This window comes from Sinohyriopsis cumingii, chromosome 14 (assembly GCF_028554795.1).
Source record: "Sinohyriopsis cumingii isolate HCF-2022 chromosome 14, ASM2855479v2, whole genome shotgun sequence".
NCBI lineage: Eukaryota > Metazoa > Mollusca > Bivalvia > Unionida > Unionidae > Sinohyriopsis > Sinohyriopsis cumingii.
This window is the reverse complement of record NC_142974.1, coordinates 18,812,799-18,840,710: the sequence shown is the minus strand read 5'-3', so window position 1 is coordinate 18,840,710 and position 27,912 is coordinate 18,812,799. Positions and strand designations below refer to the sequence as shown.

At 36.1% G+C, this 27,912-nt stretch overlaps 1 protein-coding gene across 1 annotated transcript; it reads left to right on the top strand.

Moving 5' to 3' along the window:
• Nucleotides 1-20: 20 nt before the first annotated feature.
• Nucleotides 21-25,879, top strand: LOC149783360 (uncharacterized). The gene is made up of 6 exons (XM_089931572.1): nt 21-272; nt 3,442-3,618; nt 4,300-4,441; nt 18,509-18,685; nt 20,073-20,240; nt 20,995-25,879. Exons 2-6 carry the CDS (start codon nt 3,481-3,483, stop codon nt 21,942-21,944), a joined length of 1,575 nt encoding a protein of 524 aa, XP_089787698.1. The 5' UTR covers nt 21-272; nt 3,442-3,480; the 3' UTR covers nt 21,945-25,879.
• The last annotated feature ends 2,033 nt before the right edge of the window (nt 25,880-27,912 follow it).

Below are 27,912 nucleotides of genomic sequence, written 5' to 3'. Positions count from 1 at the left end.
TATATCTATTTGACAAGGAAGTTTTAAAACGGATCTGCACTTAATGCAGTCCAGACGTGTTGATCATTTGCATATGTGTATATAGTGGAAAACTTTTCATATTTGTACAGTTCATGAAGCGTGTAGTCCGAAAATAGTGTACATGTAATAGTATGGATCAGATGCATTTTTAGGGGAAACGAGAGGAACGGAGGGAAAAGAAGCAAAACTAACCAGAAACAACAAAAACGTGGAGTAAAGGAAAAGAAACAACATAAGATACTATTTGTAAGGTAAGTTATTTGCTGTCAGGTACATCGGAATGGTATGATCATGTACTGTAGACGTAAATGGGCATTACAGATGTCAAAGAGTGCTTGGACGGCTGCTGCGAATTATAAATTAAGGAAGCTATGAACGTAGAATGATACCATAACGATATGGTTTCATAACAATATGGTTACATGCATTAATTTAGTCCATTACATGTATTAAATAACTCTTTGTTTTATCTCCAAGTCAATTCACATTCATCAGAATAAATAAAGCGTATAGTCTAACCTCTCGTAACCAGCCACCCACAGGATGGGTCAGTTGTGGTGTGTAAGGGAGGTGGCTGTTGAGGTGAGGTAATATATACAAAATAAAACCAAGAGAAGGCAAATCAGATCATTGGACGGAGATGAGGGTGGGTTATATAGAGGTTGTGGTTATTAATTCGGGTTGAGGTTGAGGTGTCGCTCGATAAACATAAGCATAGTTTAGTAAACAGTAATTACTGTTGCAAACGAACCATACCTCTGCCCTCTATTTGGGGTCTTAAACTATTTGTGCATGAAAAGTATACATAGTTCTAACCACTTTTGCCATATGTTCCTGAAGGAACACGAGTTGACTTAAAAAATATGGAGACTGCTCAGGGGGCCTAAGTGGTTAGAGCGTAGGCCTCTGATGCAGGAGGTCGCGGGTGCTAAACCGGCCGAGTCATACCAAAGACTTATCAAAATGGTACTAAAAGCTACATCGCTTGGCGCTCAGCATTAAGAGGTTCGTGTTAGGACTGGTCGGCCTTGTGTGAGGGTAATATGATTGGGTGGGACATCATGTTACATGTCTGCAGTGCTAAACATCACTATAAACTTACACTCTGCAGACACCGTAGCGATATGACAGAAACTGTTAAAGTTAAGTTAAAATTCCACACACACACACACACACACACACACACCGAAATAGACTAGTCAGGTGTTAAATGTACATTATTTTAACCCTGGAGGAACTACAAAATGTGTAATATTTTCACAAATAAAACTTGTCTGATTCTTGTTCGAATGTTAAAAGTTATGTCAGAGATCATGCGAACAAAATGTTCAGGAGACATTCGAGGTTTGCTGTTTTATTTAACACTGGAACATATCGTGACTCCTACCGGAACAATTATTTTGTCCAAATTGATGGAAAATGGGACACCCATCTCTGTCTGTCTGTCTGTCTGTCTGTCTGTCTCTCTCTCTCATATCTGCCGTAAACAATTTTCTCTGATAGATATGCTTTACCTCAGGGGTGTCGTTTCGTATACAAAAAACGAAGCAGTTGTTGTTTATGCTGTTTCAAACAAAATATATTTGATAAATGACAAATTCAAGGGCCACATACAATTTAGACCTAAGTATTTTGTTATGTATATTTAATTTGCTTTGTTAATTATTTTTTTTAAAATTCATTATATCCTATGAATAATTTTATTTTGGACTTGAATGTGTTCAAAATCAAGTTCATTTTCTACCTGACCTGAATCATTCATTTTGGTTTTGTAAATATGTTTATCTCAATTTTTGAGTCCAGAACATTGGAAATTCCCAATGAATTGCCAGTATACCCGTTGTTTACTACATTTTATATTATATTTTATATTATATTTTAGAAACTGACCTTCTAATTATAACAATATTTTTTATATTGTGAACATCCGGGACCTTCCAGAATGAAATTTGCCATTAGGTAATAGTTTTTGTTTCTCGAAAATGCTAGTTGTAATCTAAGGTCAGGTAAAGGACTATACAATCTTGTTATTGAAAACAAAAACGTGTTAGTACTTTTAGATCTGAGCAGAATCAGGTGTATTATTGTTGTGTCCAGTATTTTAGTTGGGCTGGAATTTATTTATCAAAATGATTCAATTCAAAAAATTATTTTCTAGAAATTCAAAGTGCTCAGAAATAAAATTCTTGGATATAGAGACTTGGATTAATTATGAAATTTAAAATAAGGATGTATTCTTGGATCGTAATATTGTGATTCAACAAAGACTGTTCGCAGATCACTACGACATATGTCACGACAGGAACATCAACACATTCAGCGTTGGAGTATTTATTTTGGAATATAAGGAAGGGTTATTTAGATCTTTTATAGTTAGGGCTTGTGTTAGAAATTATGGATTGTTTGGGATTTAATTCGCAATACAGTAAGTTCTTTTTACATTTTTCACTTTGTTCTCTTGGGAAATAAATTATTTGTTGAATGTTGCAAAACTTGTTGGCTCTCATTTTTTTCTATTACCTATTTTAAGAACATAGAGTCTTACAAATTTAGATCGATATCATCAATAGAAATGTGCGTCCCTGTGTATGTAACAGTGTGTGTGTGTGTGTGTGTGTGTGTGTGTATGAGAGAGAGAGAGAGATATTGCAAACTAGAAAACAAAATGACCCAGTTTATGCTTTACTTCTCTGTTGTAACAGGGTCTATTCCAAGTAAATATTCATCTGAGAAACATGCTCATCGTCTCAAAAATCCTAGTCTGATTCCCTGTTTGATATGCTCCCTGCGTTACTCTCTGCTATGACCGAATTTCGGGTTAAGCTTTAACAAAAGATAATGACTGTTATAGATCAAACCGAAAGTATCAGTCAAGTTCCTACTGAGTGACTAACAAAGAGAAAGTTGAATATTACATGAATACATCTGACAGATTTTCATTACCAAGCGTTTTCCATTTGCGGACAGTTTGGTTTGATGACATGACAACAAGGAGTTGGCGTTTACCACAAGAATATTATTAACATGAGTTGAAACGTCAATGGCAGTTCATAGCAAAAGAAGTTTATGCACCCCAACTCGAAAGTTGTACCCATATTGTTCACGTTTGAATGTTATTTTAGACAGTGATGTTCACTGTGTGTGTAAAATAGGCCTTTTTCCTAGGTGAAAATCCTGAAAAACACAGTATACTAAACAGCTTGATGCAATTCAAAATGGTTGGCATCCATCGATCAAGCTACACTTTTTGTAATGATTATGAGAAACCATGGTTCTGTCCTTGGTCGCTGCATTGTTACATGTTACTTGTTTTTAGAATTGTTGTTCTTATATGCATAGCAACTGACCGACAGGTAATAACATGTATTTGAATTTTTAAAACTTCTTGCGATTAAAAGTTGTTTGTTTTTAAACTTTCAGCCCATCCACCTTAAGATATTGTTCAGCGACCAAAATAACATGGAGTACGAGACAGAAGGAACTGAATACAGTTTAGGGGAATTCTACAAAGCATACAAGGAAAAGTTACCTACAGTAGTCATGGTTACTCAGGGCTTTTGCGGCGAAATCTTGGCAGAAACGTTAGACTATGGTCTTGTAAGAGAAATACTCACACATTTGTCTTCACCGTTTTCCTTGTTTGTTACTTAATACGTACCTATTATTTTACCCACTATTTCTTATACCTATCTGACCTACATCCTAACCGACTAAATATATGCATACTACTAAACAAAATCCCCACTTACTATCTCGTTTACGTGCAATCAACCAGTCAATCTTTTTCTAACATATCAAACGTTTTGCCTACTTGTTTATCGTTTCCCGTCTTTATGCCTATGCACTTACTTACAGATATATGCTCTGATGTAAGTACCGTGAGATTACTGCATATAATATGAATGAATCGGCAGGCCATGTGCTAATATAAACCTTTACAGTTGAGGTTAAGCAGAGAACACTTGGGGTATCGTACAAAAGGACGGGCAGGAGAGGGTACTGATGGGAGGTGGTATAGACAACGAGAACATCATATGCAGCGATAAAGAAGAACGGATACAGATAGTGCAACCTCATTAATCCGAACACCTTCGTTTCCAGTGAATAGTCTGGATTAATGATTTTTCTAGATACTTGAGTCATTCACATTTTTATTTTAAGTTGTCATCATATCGTGTACATGTAGATGTATTTGCTAGCTGTATATGTGTAAATATGCACATGTGAAAAGTGTAACATTTAAAGATAGCGAATAAATTCTTCTCTTTCCACGTGTAGGTACTACGAATTGACAGTATATTCAGACAACGACGTGTAATTGCTGTACGGCTGAATGACCACGGTACAGAAGAATCTACATATAGCTTTCCTGTGGATTACCCGGTTAAATTCTGTTTAGACCAGGGACTGTATCAAAACGGTAATATACATATATCAGTATGTCCGTCAACTGTTCCACCCTCATTTGTGTATCCGTTTCCTTGTTGTACCACGTTGTTTTTCTAGTAAACGGTTTATTTCCAACTCTCATACTCTTGCAGTTTATATAACGATTTCATACATTCATGTGAACCTAATCAAAATATTGTATCATAATATTTTCTTTGAAAAGAAAAAAATATAAATGGTGGGGGGTTTTTTTGTTGGCAAAACGATGTAGTCAAGTTATTCCAATTTATGATCAAGGTCAGTTGGGTTGGGCTTAAACATGCTGCTTTGTCACATATATTGACATTACACAAGACAAATGGAATAAGTGGCTGAGTTACAATTGATGTGAGATGGTTATTTGTTATATGAACCAGATTACTTTGAAGAAGAATAATTTGAAGTTGTTCGTCTTCAAACACATCGTAGCAGAACTGTTTTACTTTAGCTGTAGTCTAATCATATCACAGTCAATAAAGCTGTGTAAATGTCTTTGCTTATATTTCTTTTATCAACGTTGCGACACACCATTCCATATTAATTTCTAGGACTCGGAAAGAGTTCATAGCCCTGAAGTTCTAATATATTTGCCGTATCAACAGTGTCAGTAAGAGGTTTAAAAGAAAGCTTTTTGGTAAATGTTTATACAGTTAAATATTAAACATTGTATCTCGATATAAACTTGTCAGCATTATATCTTGGTAGCCTTTTGTCCTGATTATATCTTGATCTATACTTGTTTCGAATATATGTTGATACATATTTGTTCTCAGCGTATCTCGATATATACTTGTATATCTTGATCTATGCTTGGCCACACTATGCCTCGATATATCTTTGTCCTGATACTATCTTGATATATGCTTGACCACACTATGCCTCGATATATCTTTGTCCTGATACTATCTTGATATATGCTTGGCCACACTATGCCTCGATATATCTCTGTCCTTATAATATCTTGATATATGCTTGGCCACACTATGCCTCGATATATCATTGTCCTGATAATACCTTGATATATGCTTGGCCACACTATGCCTCGATATATCATTGTCCTGATAATACCTTGATATATGCTTGGCCACACTATGCCTCGATATATCATTGTCCTGATAATACCTTGATATATGCTTGGCCACACTATGTCTAGATATATATTTGTCCTGATAATATCTTTATATATGCTTGACCACACTATGCCTCGGTTTATCTTTGTCCTGATACTATCTTTATAATGCCTGTCTTCATTATACATTGCTGTATAAAATGTTCTGACTGTATTCTGATATATGCTCATCATGTATTATATCTTGATATAAGTCGGTCCTGAATACATCTCGTTACAAACCTATCCCGATTATATCTCGATATATACATGTCCTTTTCAAAATGTGATATAAGCTTGTCCTCATAATATCTCGATGTATACTTGTCTTCATTATGTTTCGAGATATACCTGTCGTGACTATATCTTGATATATACCTGTCCGAATTATACTTGTCTCGATTATTTTGACAGGTGGCATACTAGTGTAGAAGATTTTTTGCAAACGATTAGATTGGCTAGTACTGGAATAATCCACTCAATGCATAGAGTGAACATTATTAGTATTTTAATCACAACACTCTGGCTTTGTCACAAGAGCTGTCGGCTTCATACACTTATGTGTTTTAAAATATAAGGAATGGATGTATCTACAGCCAATCGACTTTGCTTGTAGGCCCCTTTGTATACGAGGTATACTTTGTGTCATACAGCAAAGGATTCTTTTATTTCATTAAATCGTCTTTTTGTTGTCATTAACATTATTTTTTCCGTTGTGGTATATGAAGGTGTCCAAGAGAAATTACAATCTTCAATTTGCGTCTCATCGTTGAATATCGATATTTGTTTTGATACTGCATGCCAGCAAAGTACATCCTCTACTATTATGAAACTTTTATTGCTGATAATGATTGGGCCGGTTGTGTGGGTTCAACGTCATGTTTCAGCACTTGTTAGGCTGTATCTGAAGACCAGCAGATTTGATGGAGGAAAAATGGGTAAACCCAGGGTAAAAAACCCACTGACTCACGGGAAGCTACTTGTACATTTTCTCGCATATCCACGTTGGCCGAGCCAAGAGCAAAAATCCACCTTAAATGACGTGAGATGTCAGTGATCTGCAAAGGCAATTAACGTAGACACTCTGCTAATAATGAAGGAGAGATATTGTTAATAATGAACTAGAGAGCTGTTGTTAATAATGACTATTGGGTATTTATTGCTAATCATGACCCAACCAGAGGCACTTCGAATAATAAATCAGATGGCTTGAGGTGTTGCTATAAATTAATTAGAAGCAGTATTCATAAAATGAATTATATATATATATATATATATATATATATATATATATATATATATATATATATATATATATATATATATATATATATATATAAGGAACCAGGGTATTGCTAATAATGAATAAAAGTTATTGTTAATCGTGAATCTTTGGTATTTGGTCTTTGATTGATTTTCTTAGTTAACAACACACATTCTTATGTTAATTTTTTTTACAGATACGATGCATAATTAGATCAATGGTTATCTAATATTTACAGACACAACAATGCCAATGTACATACTAAACAACTCCCTTTTCCACCGTGCGCAGTTTATTGCTATCGTTAATACAAAACAAACTTGAAGTCATTTTTAACCATGGATATTTCATTGCTATCTGTAATACGTAACATAGAGCAAGCCAGTTTTTCACGATGGATATTTCATTGCTATCGATAGCAGATAAAAAAAAAACAAGCCCTTTTTCCACCATATATATTTCATTGCTATCCAACTACAGTTAGTTAAGGAAGAAACACAGTTATAAGAATCTAAACATAGTGTTAGGTAAGGAAGAAACCGAGATTCTAGTCAAGTAAAGGGTGGTCTCCAAATCCAATAGACGGGCACACACACGCATACACATGTATGTCACTCATTAGTTATTCTGCCAATCTTATCCATGATAAAATCTGAAGGGACAAAGGAGCCTCTCAGAGTCCTCAATTATCAGGTACTTTTCTTCTGATAAAAGTGTTTTTATTCAGGGAGTATAGCGCGTCTTTGTTAAAAGGTCCTCTTCATTGTGTCGGTTTGTCATCGCACTTAGTCTCAGGACGCGTGACAGCCTGATGAGGGAAATCTTTAACCATCGATGGTATTGACTTATTACTAGGCGATACCCTATCTGGAGATAAGGTTATGGTTAATCCATTTACAACTTACACACCTTCTTTGGATCAGAGACTCGATCAAGTTGAAAATGAAATCCCTGATATAACCTGCCTATGTATTTTTAAGAGCTATGGCAAGGAAAGCTCATTAGAATGATGTTGATCGGGAAATTATTCATTTAGCTGACACATTTGTTGGTCAGGCTTTTGACGAGGTCGCATCTGCTCCTCATATTGATCACGTGATCTTGATTTTACTACTCATTCTCTTTATTCTAATTAGGTTGACGTAAGACAATCACTCATTGCCGATCAGGAACAAGATCATATGATCTCTGTTTTGTTCCGGATGGCTGTTAGCGAAAATGAAGCCAGACAAGTAACTGTTTGTTACTTTTTAAAAATGGGTACTTTATGAGAAAATGGAGACAACCTGAGGTACATGCTGGTGACGAGTGGTCAGTGGGCTATTTCTTTGTTTAACCTATAAAACCCCGTTGGCTGGTCATTTAGGGGGCAATACGACTTATCACAGGATCTTGAATCATTTTTATCGTCCGAAAATTAAAAGTGATGCATTGCAAATAATGCAGATCTTGTTACAGTTGTCAACTAGTACAAATACCCAATCAGAATATACATGAACCGTATATGTATCATATTCCTACATTTGACGAACCCTTTAGCAGAATAATGGTCGACTGTGTCGGACCCTTACCAAAGACCATGTCAAGCAACCAATACTTCATTATCACAATGTGTCTTCACAAGATTTCTAGAGAACATTCCTTTGAAGAATATTAAAACTAAAACCATAGCAAAAGCTTTTATAAAGATTTTAAAAACAATTTGGCCTTCCCATGTTTATCAGGGTAAAATTTCATGTGTGCAGTTTTCCAGCGGGGTATGCACAAATTAGGTAAACAACAATTTAAATCTTTTTTTCTCTCTCCTGAAAGCCAGGGGTCTTTAGAATGATTTCATCAAACTTTGAAAAATATGATTGGTTCATATTGTGTTGATACCGGAAAAGATTGGGACTCTGATGTCCATTTACTGTTGTTGTTTGCTGTTCGAAAATTAGAAGCATTAGGATTTAGTCCTATGCAACTAGGTTTTAGACGTACCTTTTTGTGGGCCATTTGAAGTTACTCATAGAGAACAAGAGCACTTCTCTCAACTGAAGATTCAGAAATCAGTCGTCATGACTATGCTTCTGATTTCGAATATAAGTTGTTAAAGGCAAGCAAGTAGCAAGAACTAATCTTCACTCTGCTGAGTCAAAAATGAAATTAAAGTATGACAAAAATACAAAGGAAAGGAGTTTTAAGCCTGGTAATAGAGTTCTTGCTCTCTTGCCCATACATCAATTGCCTGACACAATTGAAAGGAAAGCAAGTGACTACATTTGACTAAATTTGGAACCATTCTGTAATTCCTTGACAGATTCAATGATACAAATTTGACAACTAATTTGAATAAAAGTGTGTTTTGCCGTGCTTGTGGTACATTTCTAGGACATATCCTAAGAGACATGGTCAAGTTAAACCTATAGAAGTTACGGATAAGTCTATCTCTGAATTTCTGTGCCTATCAGTAAAAATCATCTTATACGAGTTTGGTGTATTACTGGATGGTATCGGAGATTTTGCTCCAATTTTGCCATTCTTTCTGAACACCTGACCAATCTTTCAAGTAATAGAACGAAATTATATTGGTCTAAATCATGTCAGGAGGTTTTCACAGGTCCATACTTAAGAGTGCAACAGTGTCACCAGATTGTGTTTTGGAAATCCAATACTGCGTTGATTGAGAAAATAAGCATAATATTGTACACACACCATGGCCTCTGATCTTTGTAATCTCACGTTATGGAACTGAGTCGATACGGCATCTCCTCTCCTAAAGTCAACGATGTCATCTTTCAGAGGATTTAATACACCAGAATCAAAATATTCGACTGTAATCGTTAGGAAAATAGATACCTACCCAATCGGTTCCTGGTCTATGTCTGTTGTCTTTTGTGATGACATAGGCTTGATCATCTTTAATGCTTCGATGGAGAAGTGTACATGTCGCCCACATCATATCATTCCAAGAAGGTGCGCACAAATTGCAAGTCAATGAAGGTCCTAGATATCCATTAGTTTTCGTTTTAGTTTTCCCAGGTGATGAGAATTCATCAATTTACATCCGACGCCTTCTTTTTGAACTTCGTCACTGATGACATTTTGAAGAAAAATTTTTTCCTTGCGTCAAGGCTGCGTATTTTAAAACATGGACTCATAAAGTTGCCATCCGTTTTACGATAGGGGCTACCGTACGAAAAATTAATTTTACCATAGCTTCTAATACATGTCTTTGTAATGATGATACATTTGCTTGTACAGTTCACAGGAGGTAATGATGATATAAATTTTATAATGAACATTATGCCATGTCAACACCTTCATCGTAAGCTAGGATGGCAGAATACACTTTGAAATGAATGACTCTGAGTAACAGAGCGGTTGTATTTCCTACCACGTTGTACTCGAACACAACAGTATATACAAACTGTACATTCTGTGCTTCGTTCATCGTTCAGTTCGAAGGGGTAACGAAAATACTTGTCGAATCGATTGTTGTTAGAAACATGTTTTATTGGAGCGAGAGCGGTGTATGCACACGAAACAGAAAGCAAACCGGTAAAAGGGTAATACATATTATTCTGCTGTCCGAAAATCAATTTTAAGACAATTATCAACTTATAGTATTCCATTAGTACACTTTCACGAACTTCTTCAGGGTTATATGATCGTTGATAATACTCGCAATCGTTTCGACCAGATGTTGGTCATTAAAACAATGCCCAACATGAATTCTCAAGGTATCAGCAGTCAGTTGAGGATTGTCTAAATGTGTTTTATTTGTAAATGAGACGAACAATTTTATCCACCTGTTTTTCCTCGTTCATTTTATCTACGATGAAAGTGTCCTTACCTTCGTGGATATTAAGGGCTTTCGTAGGATCAAAGGTTTATACCAAAGCTACTTCCCAATGAGCTTCATAATTCAATTGTATGGCTAGCGCTAATTTGGTCGTGCGAGACAAATAAAAGGTATTGTTGCAAACCCACACAAAGGTCTATTGGCAAAGTTAAATGAAATTAGATCTTCATAGATATATGGTTCTGGTTTCAGAGGAATCACTCGTTCTCAAAGGACAACGCTTTCCAAGTGTACGGAAAAAAGGATGCTGCTGTTGCGGTGACTGGCTTTGGATGCAAGGCTACCATTGTTGTTACTGTACGTAGTATTTTTCAAGGAAGCACTAGAAAGAAATTAACCAATACAGCTGCTGAGTAAAATTGTCCATTGCTGTGTCCGACTATTAATTGGAGTAGGAGCCAGTTGTGGGGTGGTGACGTTTTCCCTCTCTTGCTTTCTTTCGTTTTTGTTTCTTCTACTGAAGAAGGTGTCGATGTCATTGTTGGGCCTCAAGCCATTTTTCTTTTTGTTTGGGAGTAAGGAATAGTGTCAACAAAGTTGCAGTTTTACTAGCTATTGAAGCAGACGGAGTTTGAAACACTTTTTATGTAACTTCTATTCATGTAACTGTGTCTGTCTTGATGGACTTTGGTTCGTTTTTCATGATCGCCTTGAAATAGTGCAGAGGAGGTTCGTCCAAGGCTTTCTGGTGAAACAGTTGAACAAGTTGCAATACGTTTGCGTATCGTTGAGAGTTTTCTGCTTCGGCCTGGACGGTTCAATCATTTTTATTCGAACTAGCTGTTGAGTTTAATCGATCGTTTTTATGGAACTAAAGTGAGTTTTGTCCTTCCACAAGATCCAAATGTACACGCGTGATGTATATTGAGAAAAGTGACCCATTTATGTTCTTTGTTTCTTTCTTTGCTTTCATAGTACTCCTAAACGTGGTCCTGCAATCGATTCTTGTAAAGGATCATCCATCTTCAACAACGATTCTTCATCATGGTTACAAATCCGCCTTCTTGAGTCATCATCTAATTTTCTTTTAACTGGCAGGTATTTTGTACCATTTGGCGAAAAGAAATACGTTGATTTCCTACTCATGTTTCTGTACATTGGACAAAAGTGCCTTTTATTCAAAACAGTTAAACAGCATTCTCACACAGTATCGCTGATTTCTTAGGGTGCTTTTTAATGATTTTTTTTTAACCAGCATCGGATTATTAAATTTAGACAGTACAGACAAAATATCCCACTGTATAGCTTAAAAGGAAGGAGTTTCTTTCTATTTAATGATGTTGGAAAAAACTGTCTTGAGACGATGAGGCGACTGACGGTGATTTGCACATTCTTGGTGACATCTTTTACTAAGGAGCAAAAAACACTGAAATGAAGCTTATCATATGCTTTTCTTTCCTCCTAGACATAGTCTCCAGTGATTGTCAGGGAGCGAAAGTGGACTTATTCTAAATACGGTGGTTTGAATGAGTCCCGTATTGTTATTCGTTTTCACTACCTTCCCGTGTCGGGAGTCGGTAATTTGTTTTCCTTGGACGTGGTAGCCGTTTCTCATGTGTCCTCTCGGGATCTAACCCTGATTCCCCGTTGCCCGTTACAATCGCTACAGTTCTTGTTTGGATACATCCAGTAAATTTTGTAATATCCAATATTCTTAGGTGAAGCCACATTTTTACCAGCAGGAGCAGTAGCTATTGCAGTAAAAGAATACGTCGTTCTCGCAGAAGCTGAAGAAGTAGAAGTTGCGTTAAAAATATGTTACAACATTTTTCATTAAATTATGAAACATGGGTGCCACATCACAAATCAAGTTTGGCATCATCGGGAGCTGCGAAGAAGTGTTAGTGGCAGGAGGAGATACCGTCCCAAGCGGCCTGGTTTTCGCAAGTACGTATGCGTTCAAGCAGCAGTACCTCTTTCTGGAGGAAAGTTGTTTTACTGGGTCTTCTCATTTTTTCTTTGAACATGTATCACTATTCGTCTTCTTGGTAAGCTGCCGTTCTTGGGGCGATTTGATTTTTTCTGCGTTTTAGCTTCGACATTAGGATCATATGTTAAGAGAAAACGACTAAGGACACATCATAAACAGCCACTTCCACCATGTTTCAAACGGATTCTTTTTTGTTTTGATCGGATGTATCGGTTCGTGTATCTGTCATTTGTGACAACGCTACTTTAAGTTTTTCAAAAAAGCGTCATAATAAATCATCGTAATATTTCCTTGAGGCTGGCGTGTACGACTTGTGCATTCTATTCGCGACTGATGGCATATATTGCATCAATCAATTAGGCAGGAGGGTGCGACTGAAAGGATGCTATGTCTAAAACTGTTGTTACGAAAACAGTAAGGGATGTTTTTATAGTTTTATTTTTCATAAATATTTGCCAAAGGGGACGTGTAAATGAAACGACCATCATCTTGGCACGCGCGCGGAAACAAAGTGGCACAACATCTCAAACAAGTGGTGGGTTTTGAATCGATGAGTTAGAGCACGTGGGGTGTTTGAGTGTCATCGTCATACCCATAATTCAGCCAAAGTGTTACAAACTGTTTGGCAAACATTTGCGATTGAGATGTGTCTCTTTACTTTTAAATAATACCACAAAGGACGTTGAACCTATTTGTGCGATATGTTTTATTTTGTTGAAATAAATTTTGTGTGATGTAAATAATCCTAGCATTACGATAGTGCCCTTTTCATGTAAAGCAAAATTAATTTCTTCTTCGTTTTATTCTAACGTGTCATGCGAAGATAACAAGATGTGTTTGACTAAAATCAGACACGGTCCATTTGTCTTTTCTCGAGGAATCCCTTTTACAAATAGAATGGATTTTCCTTGACTTTGATGGAATAATGTGGTGGATGATCAGGCACATATGATTTGTTTTCGATTGAACGTTTGACAAATTCGGTTTTGCATGAACCACAGGGTCCAACAATCAACATGTACTTGGGATAGTGAGGATACAATGTCTCGAAGCTTTGACAATCTAACTGTTTGTTCATCACCTGAGAACAGAAGATGAGGAGGACAATGCAGCCATAACCCTGGTGTTGAGAAATCTGCGTCCCACACAATCCTCTGGAATAATTCTTTGCAGCACCTGGACCTTGTAGGTAGACGTCGTGCAGTTGATATTATTTTGATCAATGTCTTACCATTTGAACACTTTCAAAGTGATCAGCTCTATTAGAGAATACAGGTACCTCAGATTTAGAAGCCTATGTCGTAAAGCGCGTAATTGTTCTTTGTGTTTCACATGAATCTGTACAAGATCTATGTAAATGCGTTTTCTTAGCTGAGAATGCAAATCTCGAATTTTCTCGTCTAAAGTATCCACGTGGATAATTAGCATGCCACACCAAAGAAAAGTAATGACAGCTCGGAGACCGTCACAGTGCTCTAATTACCTTACATTACGTTTCTAGAAAGCTAAGTCTGTATATTCCCAATCGTAGATCTTCACACCACAATTGAAAGACAGTACGTTTTCTCCTCGTCCCAAGTGGACAAATCAGTCTCCGACTAAAGATTTGGTACTACCTATTCCATCCAGATCTTTGGGCCTTTGCTTAAAGTCGAGTTTCAGATTGTCACAAGATACGTGTATTATTCATGGATTATTTATAAATCTCAATGAGCTAGTGGTACACAAAGAGGTTTGTGAGTGCATGGATGAGATTCATAGACAGGTACACGCACGACATCACTCTCACCAGTACAACCGAACGGTCGTGCAGCAATATATTATATAGTAGAGCAGTAAGGCATACGAAAGTGATCGCTTTTGTTGGTGATAGAGGAAAGTACGCGATCAGTCTGGGTGGAATTTCTAGCATCGCACTCGAGTTCAGTTTTGAACTTTGAGTCTGTAGTGGGCCCCTCACTCTACAGCTGTACTGAATTATTATTCATCGTTTTTCTAGATCGGTGTTTGTATTCATAATAAAGTGTTGGTCTTAGAACTTTCCCTTCTATTCTACTTTATCTCATCGTGTCCGCAAGGTAAAGTGTTGTAATTTTTAAGCCGTACGTATATATACTACACAATCTGACACTGACAGTTTGGTGGGTTTGGAAGAGTACAATTTTGCATGGATCCAATGTTTCATCCCGTAAGTCTTGATCTAGTCCGTAATATAGAGCTTCGCTCAGGACATCAAAGATGACTACATGACTCGTTCCAAGGTTGAGAGCAAGCCGTTTAACTTTGCATATGGTATTAGTTTCTCCCTGTCGGTCTCTATATTGGTATCCGTAATGTATGTTTTCACCGATAGCAAAACTCACCATAGCGTGTTCTGGGTGTTCTTACATTCATACGCCAAAACGGTCGTCTTCGATGTCTGAGTGTTGGCTGCTAGGCCAGTAGATGTAACATACAATTCTCTTAGTCAATATTAAATACTATTTACTGTCCATACTTAAATGATATAAAAAAATGAAATCAAATTTACTGTCAGTATTTATATTATACCAGATCATATAGATTCATTATCCATAATTTCAGATACATTTGTATAAACATTTCACTTTGCTCTCCGATTTTAAACATATGTTGCACATTTTTAGCTGCATAGCTTTAACGAAAACCATCTCAACAATTAGCATTTTTCATACGTTGATATATCCTTCTTTCAATGCTAATAGTTCCTTTATAACACGAGTTAAGAAAGTTATAAAACGAGTTTGATAAGAAAATTATAACTCGATACGTCATCTGATTTGTAATGCTGAATGTTTTAAACCAGACATTATTTTTTTTCTATTAAAAGTGGAACACTGTATATGAAGGTATTCAGAGGAACTTAACAAAGCAATAATTCAATTAGCTATCATAAGGATAATGTGTAAGTAAAGCAGATGGAATATTTATTCATATTTGGGTGTAAATATAGTACCCTATTCAGATTTGCTGGGGTCTTTAGACAACGTTTCAGATTCCATCCTATTACTTTGGTTAATCTTTTAAATCAATATTGATCCACATGACCGGATGTAAAATTGCAGACAGTATGATTTAAAAAAGAGACTGTTTGTAACAACATGCTCTTCAAGTCGCTAATACATGGATAATCACAAATATTCATATTTTTTTTGTCTTTATCTGTCAATCTTAGAGCATCATTATATGTTCGTTTGTAACCAGCAGTATGTTTATGTAATATGCGTATGCGAATACACATTCTTTCATGCATAAACATACCTATGCACCAGATGAAATGAGACAGATAGACAGACAGGCAGATAGGTGAGAGCCACAAATGTCCTATGCATGCATAGCGTCTAACATCGATTTTTCTCCAAATTGTATACTCTTGAAAGTCCAACCGTTCAAGGAATTAAAATTAAAATAATCATCAAGGAGACTCGTACGTGAGCGTGTCTGTTCAAGCGTGGATGACATTTGTGCATTTTGAAGAAAAAAATATCCTTCCTAGATATAACTCAAGTTATTTCATGAAAATAATGTGAACATTAATAGAAATGCAACAATCTAAACCAATAATAAAAAAAACTTAAGAAGTTAGAATTTATTTCTCGTTAACGTTCAAACTCCAGTAACTGCAATGATTAAAGCTGTAAAATAGAAACATATTTTCATTATTCTTCAAGCGAAATAAACTGCAGTAACAATCTTTTTACGCAGCAATACACTTTTGCACAACCAAATAATACAAACTAGAGCATGAGGTAGTAATGGAAAGATAATGAAATTTTAAAATTGACAGAGAACATTTATTTGAAAGCTGGAAACAGCGCAAGGTAGTGGGAAAAAAATGAAAAGATGTAAAAACAATTAATCAAATATTGATAGAATATCTTTTTAAGATAATCAGATATCGAGTTTGCTTGCGGAATGTGAGCGGTCTGTAACATTTTCTTGATCTACATTTGCCATCTTTATTGATTGAACCATCCTGAACTGAGTTTCACCTAGGCGCCCTCTGGTGTTTTCAAGGGGAGATAATAACCGTGAAATAGTGTATAGAGTCATCAACCGCTGTTTCGGGCATGCTCTTTAACTCGGACTAAAACATGTATGTGAAGGCATCGTGATCATTATCAGGATCACAAACAAAGCGATATGGGTCTTGCTCTACGAACCCGTCGTGTTGCGAAGTTTGAAAAGAATACCAGTGAAGCAATGTGATTTATGTTAACCGCCATTGGTATATGTTAACCGCCTTTGGTAGCAAATATCAGCAGCTTTTCTTCAGGTCCAGCCAGATCTCTAGAAATAAGATATAGTAACCCTATTTTTGAAAACTTTTAGTTTCTGTGTATGTGTTTGTGTACTTAAGTGCTTGTTTGTGAATGTCAGTGTTATTGACAGCTAACATTTAAAACCATATTCTATATTGTGTGTGATGTTTTGTTTGTATGTGTGAGAGGGTATACTAGTGTGTCTATAAATACCGACTACCATTTTGCGTGAAAGACTTGGTATATTTGTGTGAAAGTATGTGCATCAAAACTTCTTTTCGATTGTATGAGAGTGTGTTTGGATGGTAAACATGAAGCGAATACTGTATACTGTATTGTAGGGGTGTGTGTTTGGACAGTAAACATGAAGCGAATACTGGATTGTATGGGTGTGTGTTTGGATAATAATACAAATTCGGGTGTGTGTTTCTTTATTAATAAACATATCTGATGATGGAGTGTAAGGTGTTTGTTTTATTTGTTATATATCTTGTGTTGGATTGTAAGGTGTGTGTGTTTTATATATTATGTGTATTGTGTTGGATTGTAAGGTGTGTGTTTTATCTAATATGTGTCTTGTGTTGGATTATAAGGTGCGTATTTTATCTTTAATGTGTTTTGGATTGTATGGTGTGTGCTTTATCTATTATATGTCTTGTGTTCGATTGTAAGGTGTGTTGTATCTAACGTGTGTCTTTTGTTAGATTGTAAGGTGTGTGTTTTATATAGTACGTGTCTTGTGTTGGATTGTAAGGTGTGTGTATTTTGAAAATTGTGTGTTTTGCGTTGGACTGTAAGATGTGTGTTATGTATAATATCTGTCTTATGTTGAATTGTAAGGTGTGTGTTTTATATAGCATGTGTCTTGTGCTGGATTGTAACGTGTGCGTTTTATATATGGCCTGTGTTAGTTTATAAGGTGTGTGTTTTATATATTATGTGTCTTGTGTTATATTGTAAGGTGTGTGTTTTGTATATTGTGTATCTTCTGTTTGATTGTAAGGTGTGTGTTTTATCTATTATGTGTCTTGTGTTGGATTGTAAGGTGTGTGTTTGTATAGTACGTGTCTTGTGTTGGATTGTACGGTGTGTGTTTTGAATAGTTTATATCTTGTGTTGGACTGTAAGGTGTGTGTTTTGTACATTATGTGTCATGTGTTCGATTATAAGGTGTGTGTTTTATATATTATGTGTCTTGTGTTGGATTGTAAGGTGTGTGTTTTGTATATTAATGTGTCTTGTGTTGGATTGTATATGAGAATTGTAATATTACCATTCCCGTTTGTACCTATAAAACGTTTGACTCCATAGTTACTTTGACCATATAAACACTTTTGACCTCAAAATACCACCCCAATGCTAAACCTATGGGCAATTTAACATGTCGCCCCATATTGTACCCCCCGTCCGCATGATAACCTACGGCGTAATGTTAACTCCCGTATGACCCATGCCCCATACAGCTACTTTCGTAGCATACACGATTTTATTGGTCTCTCTGTTGTATTTTTTCATTATCTAGAATTTGTCGATTAGTTACTAATTTTAAATGTGTATTATATACTGTACTGATTGAAATATACTGGTGTGTGCAAGTCTATATATCTTTTATTTATTATATTTTCTTATACAGAGGGACACACTCTGGAAGAGATTCTAGACCAAAGGAAACTCCCTGTTATTGTCCATTTTGCAAGGAAACAATTCATAAAAGTCGGAGACAACATGTCTTCCACCAGCCATTTCTCCACTCTCCGTTTGACTAATATTTTTGACGAAATATATCTGCTTGGGAATTTGGTATCAGAGTGTAAGAATCTTTATTGTCACTATCACGTTCGTTCTTTTATTTATCTTAAATCTTCTCTGTAAATAGAACATTTTCCGCTCACCTTTCTCTGCGTTGTGGTAATAAGGATAACTTCATGTTACATTATTTAACCGGCCATGTTTTATGAAGGACCAGTGGGCAGGTGATACTAGTTTCTTCCTACCGCTGTAGACTATACATTTGTATCTGGATTTGAGAGTAATGTATGATAAATATATATCTTGATCAAATCAAAAAACAAACTAACACGTGTCTATGTTTTTACAAAATGAACAGAAATGCTGTTGTCTACTGTCCAGAAACTGTATTGCTTAATTTATTTAAACGCGTTTAAATGATTGGGTGTTTCTCATAGAGATCTGACGAGTTTAATAACCAAAGCCTTACTGTTGACTCTCTGGAGTCCACATATGGTATTTGATAGCAGCCTAGTTTTATTATAAAGTTATAGTTGATAAGAGCTCGTACGAGGTCAGAAATAAACTAGTTTCTTTAACATTATGTGAAGCATAATTCGTTATTGGTGTTAATTGCACCTAATCCGTGTTGTGTACGTCTTCCATAACATCCACTGGCATGCTAAAGCACATGCATGCACCCTAATCGTTTCCCAAATATTATTGATAATGATAAATTTCTGTCTACAATTTTCAGGATACAGGAACACTGATAAAGTTATTAATCTCATACATTGTTAGCACCCATGATTTCTTCGGAACAGAGTCCCCAGTCGCTTAAAATCTGACGGCAAATTTCATGAACAGTCTCTTGGGCATACGAGTTCTGCAAGCATTGATGCTATTTATTAATTTATAGCAGTTTGGTTAATGGAAGCTTCTTCGCCATATGTCTGTTTTTATGGCCTGAATTTTCTTTACATCTCAGTATAATTGTACCTCCGTGTTCTCTTTCATAACTTAGGTCTCGAAAGGCACGTGTACATTGTATTGCTATACCTCAATTTGATTGGCCATAACACGTTATAGTTCCATGTTAGTTTCTCAAAACTATTTCGTATCATAATTTATTTGGAAACTCGTCTAACACATTTCATGTAACTGCTGTAATCCAGTAGAGACATTATTCTTTAGTATGCTAATAAATTTGAAAGGCGTATAAAAATGCGCTTGTAATATCAATAGCCCCCGTTCAAGTTGAATGGTTTGTTTTCCTACTATCAAAGTATGTCTTGAACAGTTACGAAGAACAACCGCTAAATATTCAGCCGATTTTTAAGGTAGTCAGGTGAAAGTAACGCAGCAACGGTTAAAACAAGAGAAAGGGTATTATTTTCTTGATCTTCATTTCATGGTAATCTTACAGCAGCATTATCGATTCACGCTGTTTTTGTATTTTCTTCACAAAGATGAACTAGATCAACAAATTGTCCAGATTCCTTTGTACCTGTCCGCAGTCAAGTTTTCGGAGGTAATTGGCCTGAAAGGAAAGAACAAATCAGACTGGAAAGCCTTAGTGAATAAATTAGACGATGCCGCCACGCAGATGGAATTCAATTCTTTTTCTGGGAATCCTGGTCAGTATCTGATATGAATAATTTCGTCACCATATCAATTGTCCCACGGTCGAAAAAGTCACATATAGACTGAATCTTGACGGGTCAAGAGCATTCTTGGTACTGAGGATGTCAGAGAAGCTGACGTAAACAACCGCGAAAGAATTTACAACAACCTACTCATGCAAGCGTCAAAAAAGGAACATCGCGCTTAAAAAATCAAGGAAATCTACTTCGCAGAGACAAAACTAAGCAATTAAACTTAGGACCAAAGAAGTTTTTAAACCTTTTCAGAATTACTCACTGCAATAGATAAGCAACACAAACACCATACACCCTACATCATGAATTGAGTATATTTTATCAAATAATTATTACAATTTAACGATTTTTAAGTTTTCCACATTGTTTTATTTTCAAATGTATGAACAAAATTCCAATCCTATGAGAGTTTAGTTTAAAACCTTAGGTATCAATATATGTTAGTGTCTCTAGCTTAACTTTATTTAAGATTTAGTAAAGTGTTTCAGCAAATCAATAATAATAAGAATAAGAAGAATAATGATGAAACTTTATTTAACAAATATAACACATTCGGCCATGAAAGAGCCATTTACCATGTGGTTCTCGGCCATGAAAGAGCCATTTACCATGTGGTTCTCAATATATATATATATATATATATATATATATATATATATATATATATATATATATATATATATATATATATTTCGATCGATTCACTCTTTACATGTTTTTTTTCTCTCTTCAGAAATCGCAAAATACAAGTCAAATGACTTATCCAAGCTAGTTTCCGAAGAAAAAGACGTCCATGACCTTATGTACGAGAATTTCGAACCCCAAACGTACACTAACGTTAGAGAGCTTATGACAAGCGTTCGTTCCTCTGAACTCGAGACTGCAGATGATAACAACGACCTTCTATACGAACCAGTGGAACTGCATTCCTCGGAAAAAAGAAAAGACAACGAAAATGGTACAAAGTCAGTCCAAAAACCACTGGCGGAGGATAAGAAGGATCAAAATCAGTCAAATACAACCCCAAAGACATTGTTCAGAGAGCTAAAGGCCCGCTTGAAGAAAGGCCATAATCCAGCTGAAAAGATCTATACGAGTTCTAAACCTCCCAAAATAAGCCCTAAACCAAAAGTAAATACGAACACATCTGGATTCATTTTGCAAGGTCAAAATCGTGAACCAAATTTGTCGGGCGATACATTTGGGGATGCCCCTCCTCCGTTACCGCCACGACTACCTTCTGGTCCACCGTCTGAACTTGATAAGATGAAAATAGTTCCCCCATGTCATCAGTATTTGTATGAAAATTTAAACGTCCGAGAAGTACATCCGATGCCAAATCTCCAACCCGGCTCTACTGCGAAGTCGTCTGCGCCACTGAATGCAGAAATTCCATTTAGAGACGGACTGACGGAGATCCAAACCTCAAATGTCCAACAGGTAGAAGACAAAGATAATGCCGGAACTATCAACGTAAACGTACTAAAAGTGGATGAACTCGGAAGATGGATGGCAGAGAAACTGCGCCTTGGAAAACACGTGGAACGTTTTGCAGAAGAGTTGGTGGATGGCGCGACGCTGTTAGATCTAGACGAGAACCTTCTGAAAGAGGAGTTTGGATTTTCGCCGATTGAAGCAAAACGATTAATGAAGTTTGCAAAGGAAGGCCATGTTCCACAGTGACGGAACGATGACCAGAATAACGGAACACTTGTCTACAAGCGTACTTGGAAATGCCTTGTATAGCCTGAATTTCTCTTTCCCATTCCCTAGACAAGGACCACTGATGAAAGCAGTTATTTAAATAAATATATTCAATTGTGTACGCTGATTTTTAAATACGAAGCAAAAACTTAATTTGAAAGTCGTTTGTCTACTTTTTACTGTCATGACAACAATTCGTTTGCAAACCTGAATTGCGGTTTATAACAAAGGATATTTCACAATTATGCATCTTAAAAGACTACCTAGATTCCCGAGAAAAAAAATAGTGTATCAACTCGCTATTTACATTTTAACATTTCTGTACCTGTTCAATACAGTTACCCCTATTTCGAATGAATACTAAATGAAAAATCAAAGTCAGCAGTCTCCTTTTCATTCAGTAAATGCTATTGCACATATATTATGGGCATAGAGACATTGTTTTACGATATTTAAATCGAGACTCTAGAAAAGTTTTAGAAGTCATGCGCACTCAGTGCAGATTTGAAAGTCTTTCAGCAAAGTCTACAAGCAGATCATTATTAACTGAATTTTATTTTGCAGTATCAGTTGGTTTAGTGTGTGATTGGAGAAGGAGTGTTTGAAATTGCCAGACAAACAACAACAAAATTCAGCATTCAGATTTTCTAATGTGTACATCATGCTTAGTTTGAAGATAATTAAGCGAGATTGAGTTTCATTCCTTCATAATTCTCAACAAATATTCTGATGTAGTTAAAGACACGAAAAGTTTTCCAGAAATGCAAGCATTCGTTATTTACAGCTGCTGGTCTCATATTTCTGACTGATTAATATAAACACAAATCTTTATGAAAATGTCCATTAACCTACTTGCTTCATGCATGCATACTGCGTGCAAACAGAGAGAGAGAGAGAGAGAGAGAGAGAGGAGAGGGGAGTGAGACGCTTTCCATGACGAGTTGCCATTGATCAAAAATATGGTCACGACGGTCCTAATCCTTAGATTGTAGTGTTATTGTTCCTAATTATTAAATTTAAAAAGGCCCAACATTATTTTGGTTTTAAATATTTAACGTTGTTATTTTGCATTAGTCATCATTCATCGTTTGTGAGTGTTGCTGATGCCTCAAATTTTACTGCTATAATCCCCAGGTGTCCTTTTTATTGATTTGAACAACTGCGTTGTATTGCTGATGCATCACTGTTTACAGCTATAAGCCCTAGGTGTCCTTGCGTTGTATTGCTGATGCATCACTGTTTACAGCTATAAGCCCCAGGTGTCCTGTTGGTTGATTTCAATAACTGCATTGTATTGCTGATGTATCACTTTTTACAGCTATAAGCCCCAGATGTCCTGTTGGTTGATTTGAACAACTGCGTTGTATTGCTGATGCATCACTGTTTACAGCTAAAAACCCCAGGTGTCCTGTTGGTTGATTTCAATAACTGCATTGTATTGCTATGTTTCACTTTTTACAGCTATGAGCCCCAGATGTCCTGTTGGTTCATTTGAACAACTGCGTTGTATTGCTGATGCATCACTGTTTACACTAACAGGCAAAACAAATCCTATTATTTGATAATGAAAGATCATTCGTCATGTGTGTATGGCTCATGTTTCGCTGTTTATGACTACGGATCTTCTTCGTTGTTCACAGGTAGAGGCCACATGTTTCCAACTGATACGTACAGTTATGCAGTATTGCAGATACCTCATTATTTACAGATACTGGGTCCTAATTACAGATTGATATGAACAAATATGTTGTATGACTGATACTTCACTCCTTACAGCAGCATGCAGCATGTTTCAGTTTTATTCATATAAACACCTTTATTGTATTGCTGATATATCACTGTTTACAGGTAAGAAACCCATGTTACCGATTGGCTGATTTGAACAGCTATGTGATATTGTTGATTCCTGTTTCCCGCTACAGGCCCGTGTTTCCGATGGATTGATTTGAACAGCTATGTGGTATTGTTGATTCCTTTATGTATACAGCTACAGATCCACGTTTGCGATGGACTGATTTGAACAGCTATGTGGTATTGTCGATTCCTTTCTGTTTACCGCTACAGACCCATGTTTCCGATGGGCTGATTGGAATAGTTATGTGGTATTGTATATTCTGTTCTATTTATCGATAGAGCCCCATGTTTCCGATGGATTTATTGATATGAACTTTGTGATTTTGCTTATTCTTTAGCGCTGACATGATTGATTGTTATCAATAACTATGTTATATAACAGTTACTTCACGGTTTACAGCTGCAGGCCCCATGTTATCGTTTGATTGCTATGAACATCTTTATTATGTTGCTGATAAACCACTGTTTACAGCTGCAGGCCTCAATGATCCAATAGACTGATATGAACATCTGTCTTATGTTGCTGATAAACCACTGTTTACAGCTGCAGGCCCCAATGATCCAATAGACTGATATGAACATCTGTCTTATGTTGCTGATAAACCACTGTTTACAGCTGCAGGCCCCAGTGATCCAATAGACTGATATGAACATCTGTCTTACGTTGCTGGTACGACATTCTTTTCAGCTATATGTCCCATGTTACCGTTTGATTGATATAAATGACTGTTTTGTGCTGCCGACACATCCTTGTTTGCAGGTACTGGTCCCTATATTTTCTATTGACTGATATGAGCAACTATGTGGTATGACTGATACTTACTGTTACAGTTACCCGAGCATTTGAATGATTGATATGAATATCTATGTCACATATCTGACACTTCGCGGGTTACATCTACAGGTCCCATGTTTCCGTTTGATTGTTTTGAAAGTTATTGCTGATTATTCACAGTTTTCATCTCCAGATCCGAAATGTCTGACTGATATGAACATTTATGTGGTATGACTGATGCTTTAAAACAAACAGATGCTGGTGACATGTTTCTGATGAATTGATATGAAAAGCTGTCTGGCGAGACTGATAAATGACTGTTTAAAGTGAAGTCGCGGTGGTTCTTTGGTGAGATTGCAGCAAGCACGATTGAAATGGTGCGGGTTAAAACTCTTCCATCGAATCAGCCTGGATCAGTATCTCTGGTGTGTCCTCGGCCAGGGCAATTTACTCCAATGGCCTCGGCACTAAATAACCTACTTGTTTGCTGTCCCATAAATCACCAAACAAAAGGCCAAATCACTGCTTACAAATTTAGGTCCTGACTGTCTGATTCATCAATATGAACAGCTTTATGGAATGGCTGATACGTTACAAATAACTGTTATATGTTCCTTTTCTCCGAGTAAAGTATATGGTCTGATGTGTGGAAGGATTGATACTTCGCTTCTAAACTTAAGTATCATGAAAAACGTCAGATGGCATCGACGGTAGCTACTGAAGACAACAAACGTTACATATCTCAAACAAATAATGGAGGTTTTTGGGAAAGGCAAGTACTAGTACAATATCACTGCACTCTATGATCTAGGTACCTCGTAACCCTGGTTAGATCACTGATTTTCTTGGAAAGCACATCCCCCTTTCCATCCCCCTCCCTCTCTGATTAGTATACACAGAACTGGTAAGTTAATCAAAGATTTTATATAGATTTACATCATTTTGCATGAATGCAAATCGTATGTACCGAGATATACCAGGATATATTTTATGTTTAAATGTTGACCAACGCTTAGAGCTTCCAACATTCAGGTTGACCACGGACGGCATCTAAGGAGAACCACCACACATGGATTTCTTTTTTACGAATTAAGCCGGCCTCTTTCCATTAATATGTAAGCAAATACTTTTTTTCATTCTTTCTCCTAAGTTGCTAATATTGTATGAAGATGACAACAGTAGCACAGATTTTGCATTTAGGAAATCCGATGGTCTTAAGTACTGGTGGATTTTTTTTCCCCAGGACAGAAATAGCTGAATAATAAAAGAAAATATATGTACAAGATATGGTTTTGAGTTTGTTTGCATTTGTTAACTATACATATATCAGTTAAGATTTTCTACACTGCATACTTTGGACATGTGGAATATGAATATGTGCTCAATATATCTCTGATTTTTAACGAGACATGCAGCCTTAAAGTTGACCTTTAGTTCATAATGGCTTTCATTTTCAAATCGTAAGGTAGAACTGCTACCTGGTAATCAATCACAAGCACAAAATATGATTTTATTCGAAAACTATACATACAGGGGATTGTACCAATTTAATTTCATTCATTCTTAAACTGAAACTGGGACTCGAACTTGAGACGAATCACAAAATGCGAAAATTGTGCTCTCATAACAGAGATGGTTTGATCATGTCGGCAATTACCTAGCATAATAAATTGTATATATAATCAAGTTACATATATCTTAGCTGTCTTTGTATCACATTTCAAATGTATTTCTTTGCTTTAACCTTCAAATAAATTTGTGTTTGTAGCCCTCCCCCCCACCATTTCAAGATAAAACCAGTGCTTAAAATCAGCATATATAGAACCGTCAGTAGGAAAGAACCTGTAAATACTTGCAAATTACGTTATTTTTCACTTAATTTCTGGCATGCACAGGTTACATACTGTGTGGATATATTTATGAAATGGTTACAAATATACAAAATAAATACACAAAAAACATATATTCATATTTCAAGTCCCAAGGCTGCATCAAGCTTTTGCAACATATAGTAACTATTTCATCAGGTTCTATTAATATGTTGCATCATCTCTTAGCCCTGCACGTTGTCAGTTTGTAGCAATTCTGGATCACCTTCTAAAATAGAATCGTGTGTGGACTCGTTTTCAGGGAATATTCATCATGAACACAGTCTAAACATGCTGGCATTGGCAGATTTAAATACATTGCGAGAGCATCAAAATGGCTTCTTGCAGCAGTTCTTTTCTTATAATACAGTGACATGCCTAAAAGAGGAGTGTTGTACAGATAAAATATGACTTTTCTCTTTCTTAAATAATGAATTTGATTCTTATTCAAGACCGCTTTTAATAAACGGTACTTGTCACCTCCGGTCCAGTACCTAGGTTCGATCTTTGCAAACATTATGGCTATTCAACTCCTTTCAAGCTGACGACCGAAGAAAATAACTTACATTTTGCATTAGGACCAGTTATGATAATATATATTATGCATGGTTCAGGCATATTGTTTTGCAGGATAATCCATGATTATCAACACATGCACCATAGTAGTTTTTCTATTGAAAAAAAAATCTCTTGGCTTTACCTCCGCCATCCTCTATTCACCCGCTTCTTCCAGGAAAGTCAGTGTGTGTGTGTGTGCATGCAGGTCATGTTTCTAAAATGAATAACTCATTTATTGTAGGGTTTTGATTTACGTATTGCCATTACAACTGTAATTTATATTATTGTTGAAATTATCAAGCGATTGAGAGTTTTTTAAAAAAATATTTCGTAAAAGTTCCCCGGCCTACATCACACATACATACACATACGGACAGACAGACAGACAGACAGACACACACACTTTGTTAAAGCAATATTCCTAATCACCACCTGGAAGCAGATATAAAATACATATCGGTAAAAGTGACCGATAGGAATAAAATCACATTTTATTAAATCTGATACGATTCAAGAATGTACAGAACAAAATGTATTAGATAGGTATGCCAACGGGAATAAAGTTCCCGTGCCATTATCCCTACATTACGGAAAATTAAAAAAAAAAAAAATTCTCCTGTCGGTATACTGATCGAGATTTTGCCTAGTATATTCTCAAATTGTATATTCAGCCTAAAATGTAGGACACATTTGTTACAATACGGTATGATTCAGGAACAGTTCACATTTCTTCCGAATATTTAACTCTTTACAAAACGCGAAAATTGATCCAATTAAAGATATATTCATAAGCAAGAACATCCTTGAATCTGTGCCAAAATTGTATTGTAACAAAAAAAAAAAAAAAAAAAAAAAAAAATAACAAAAACGGAACAGAAAAAATACAAGGAAG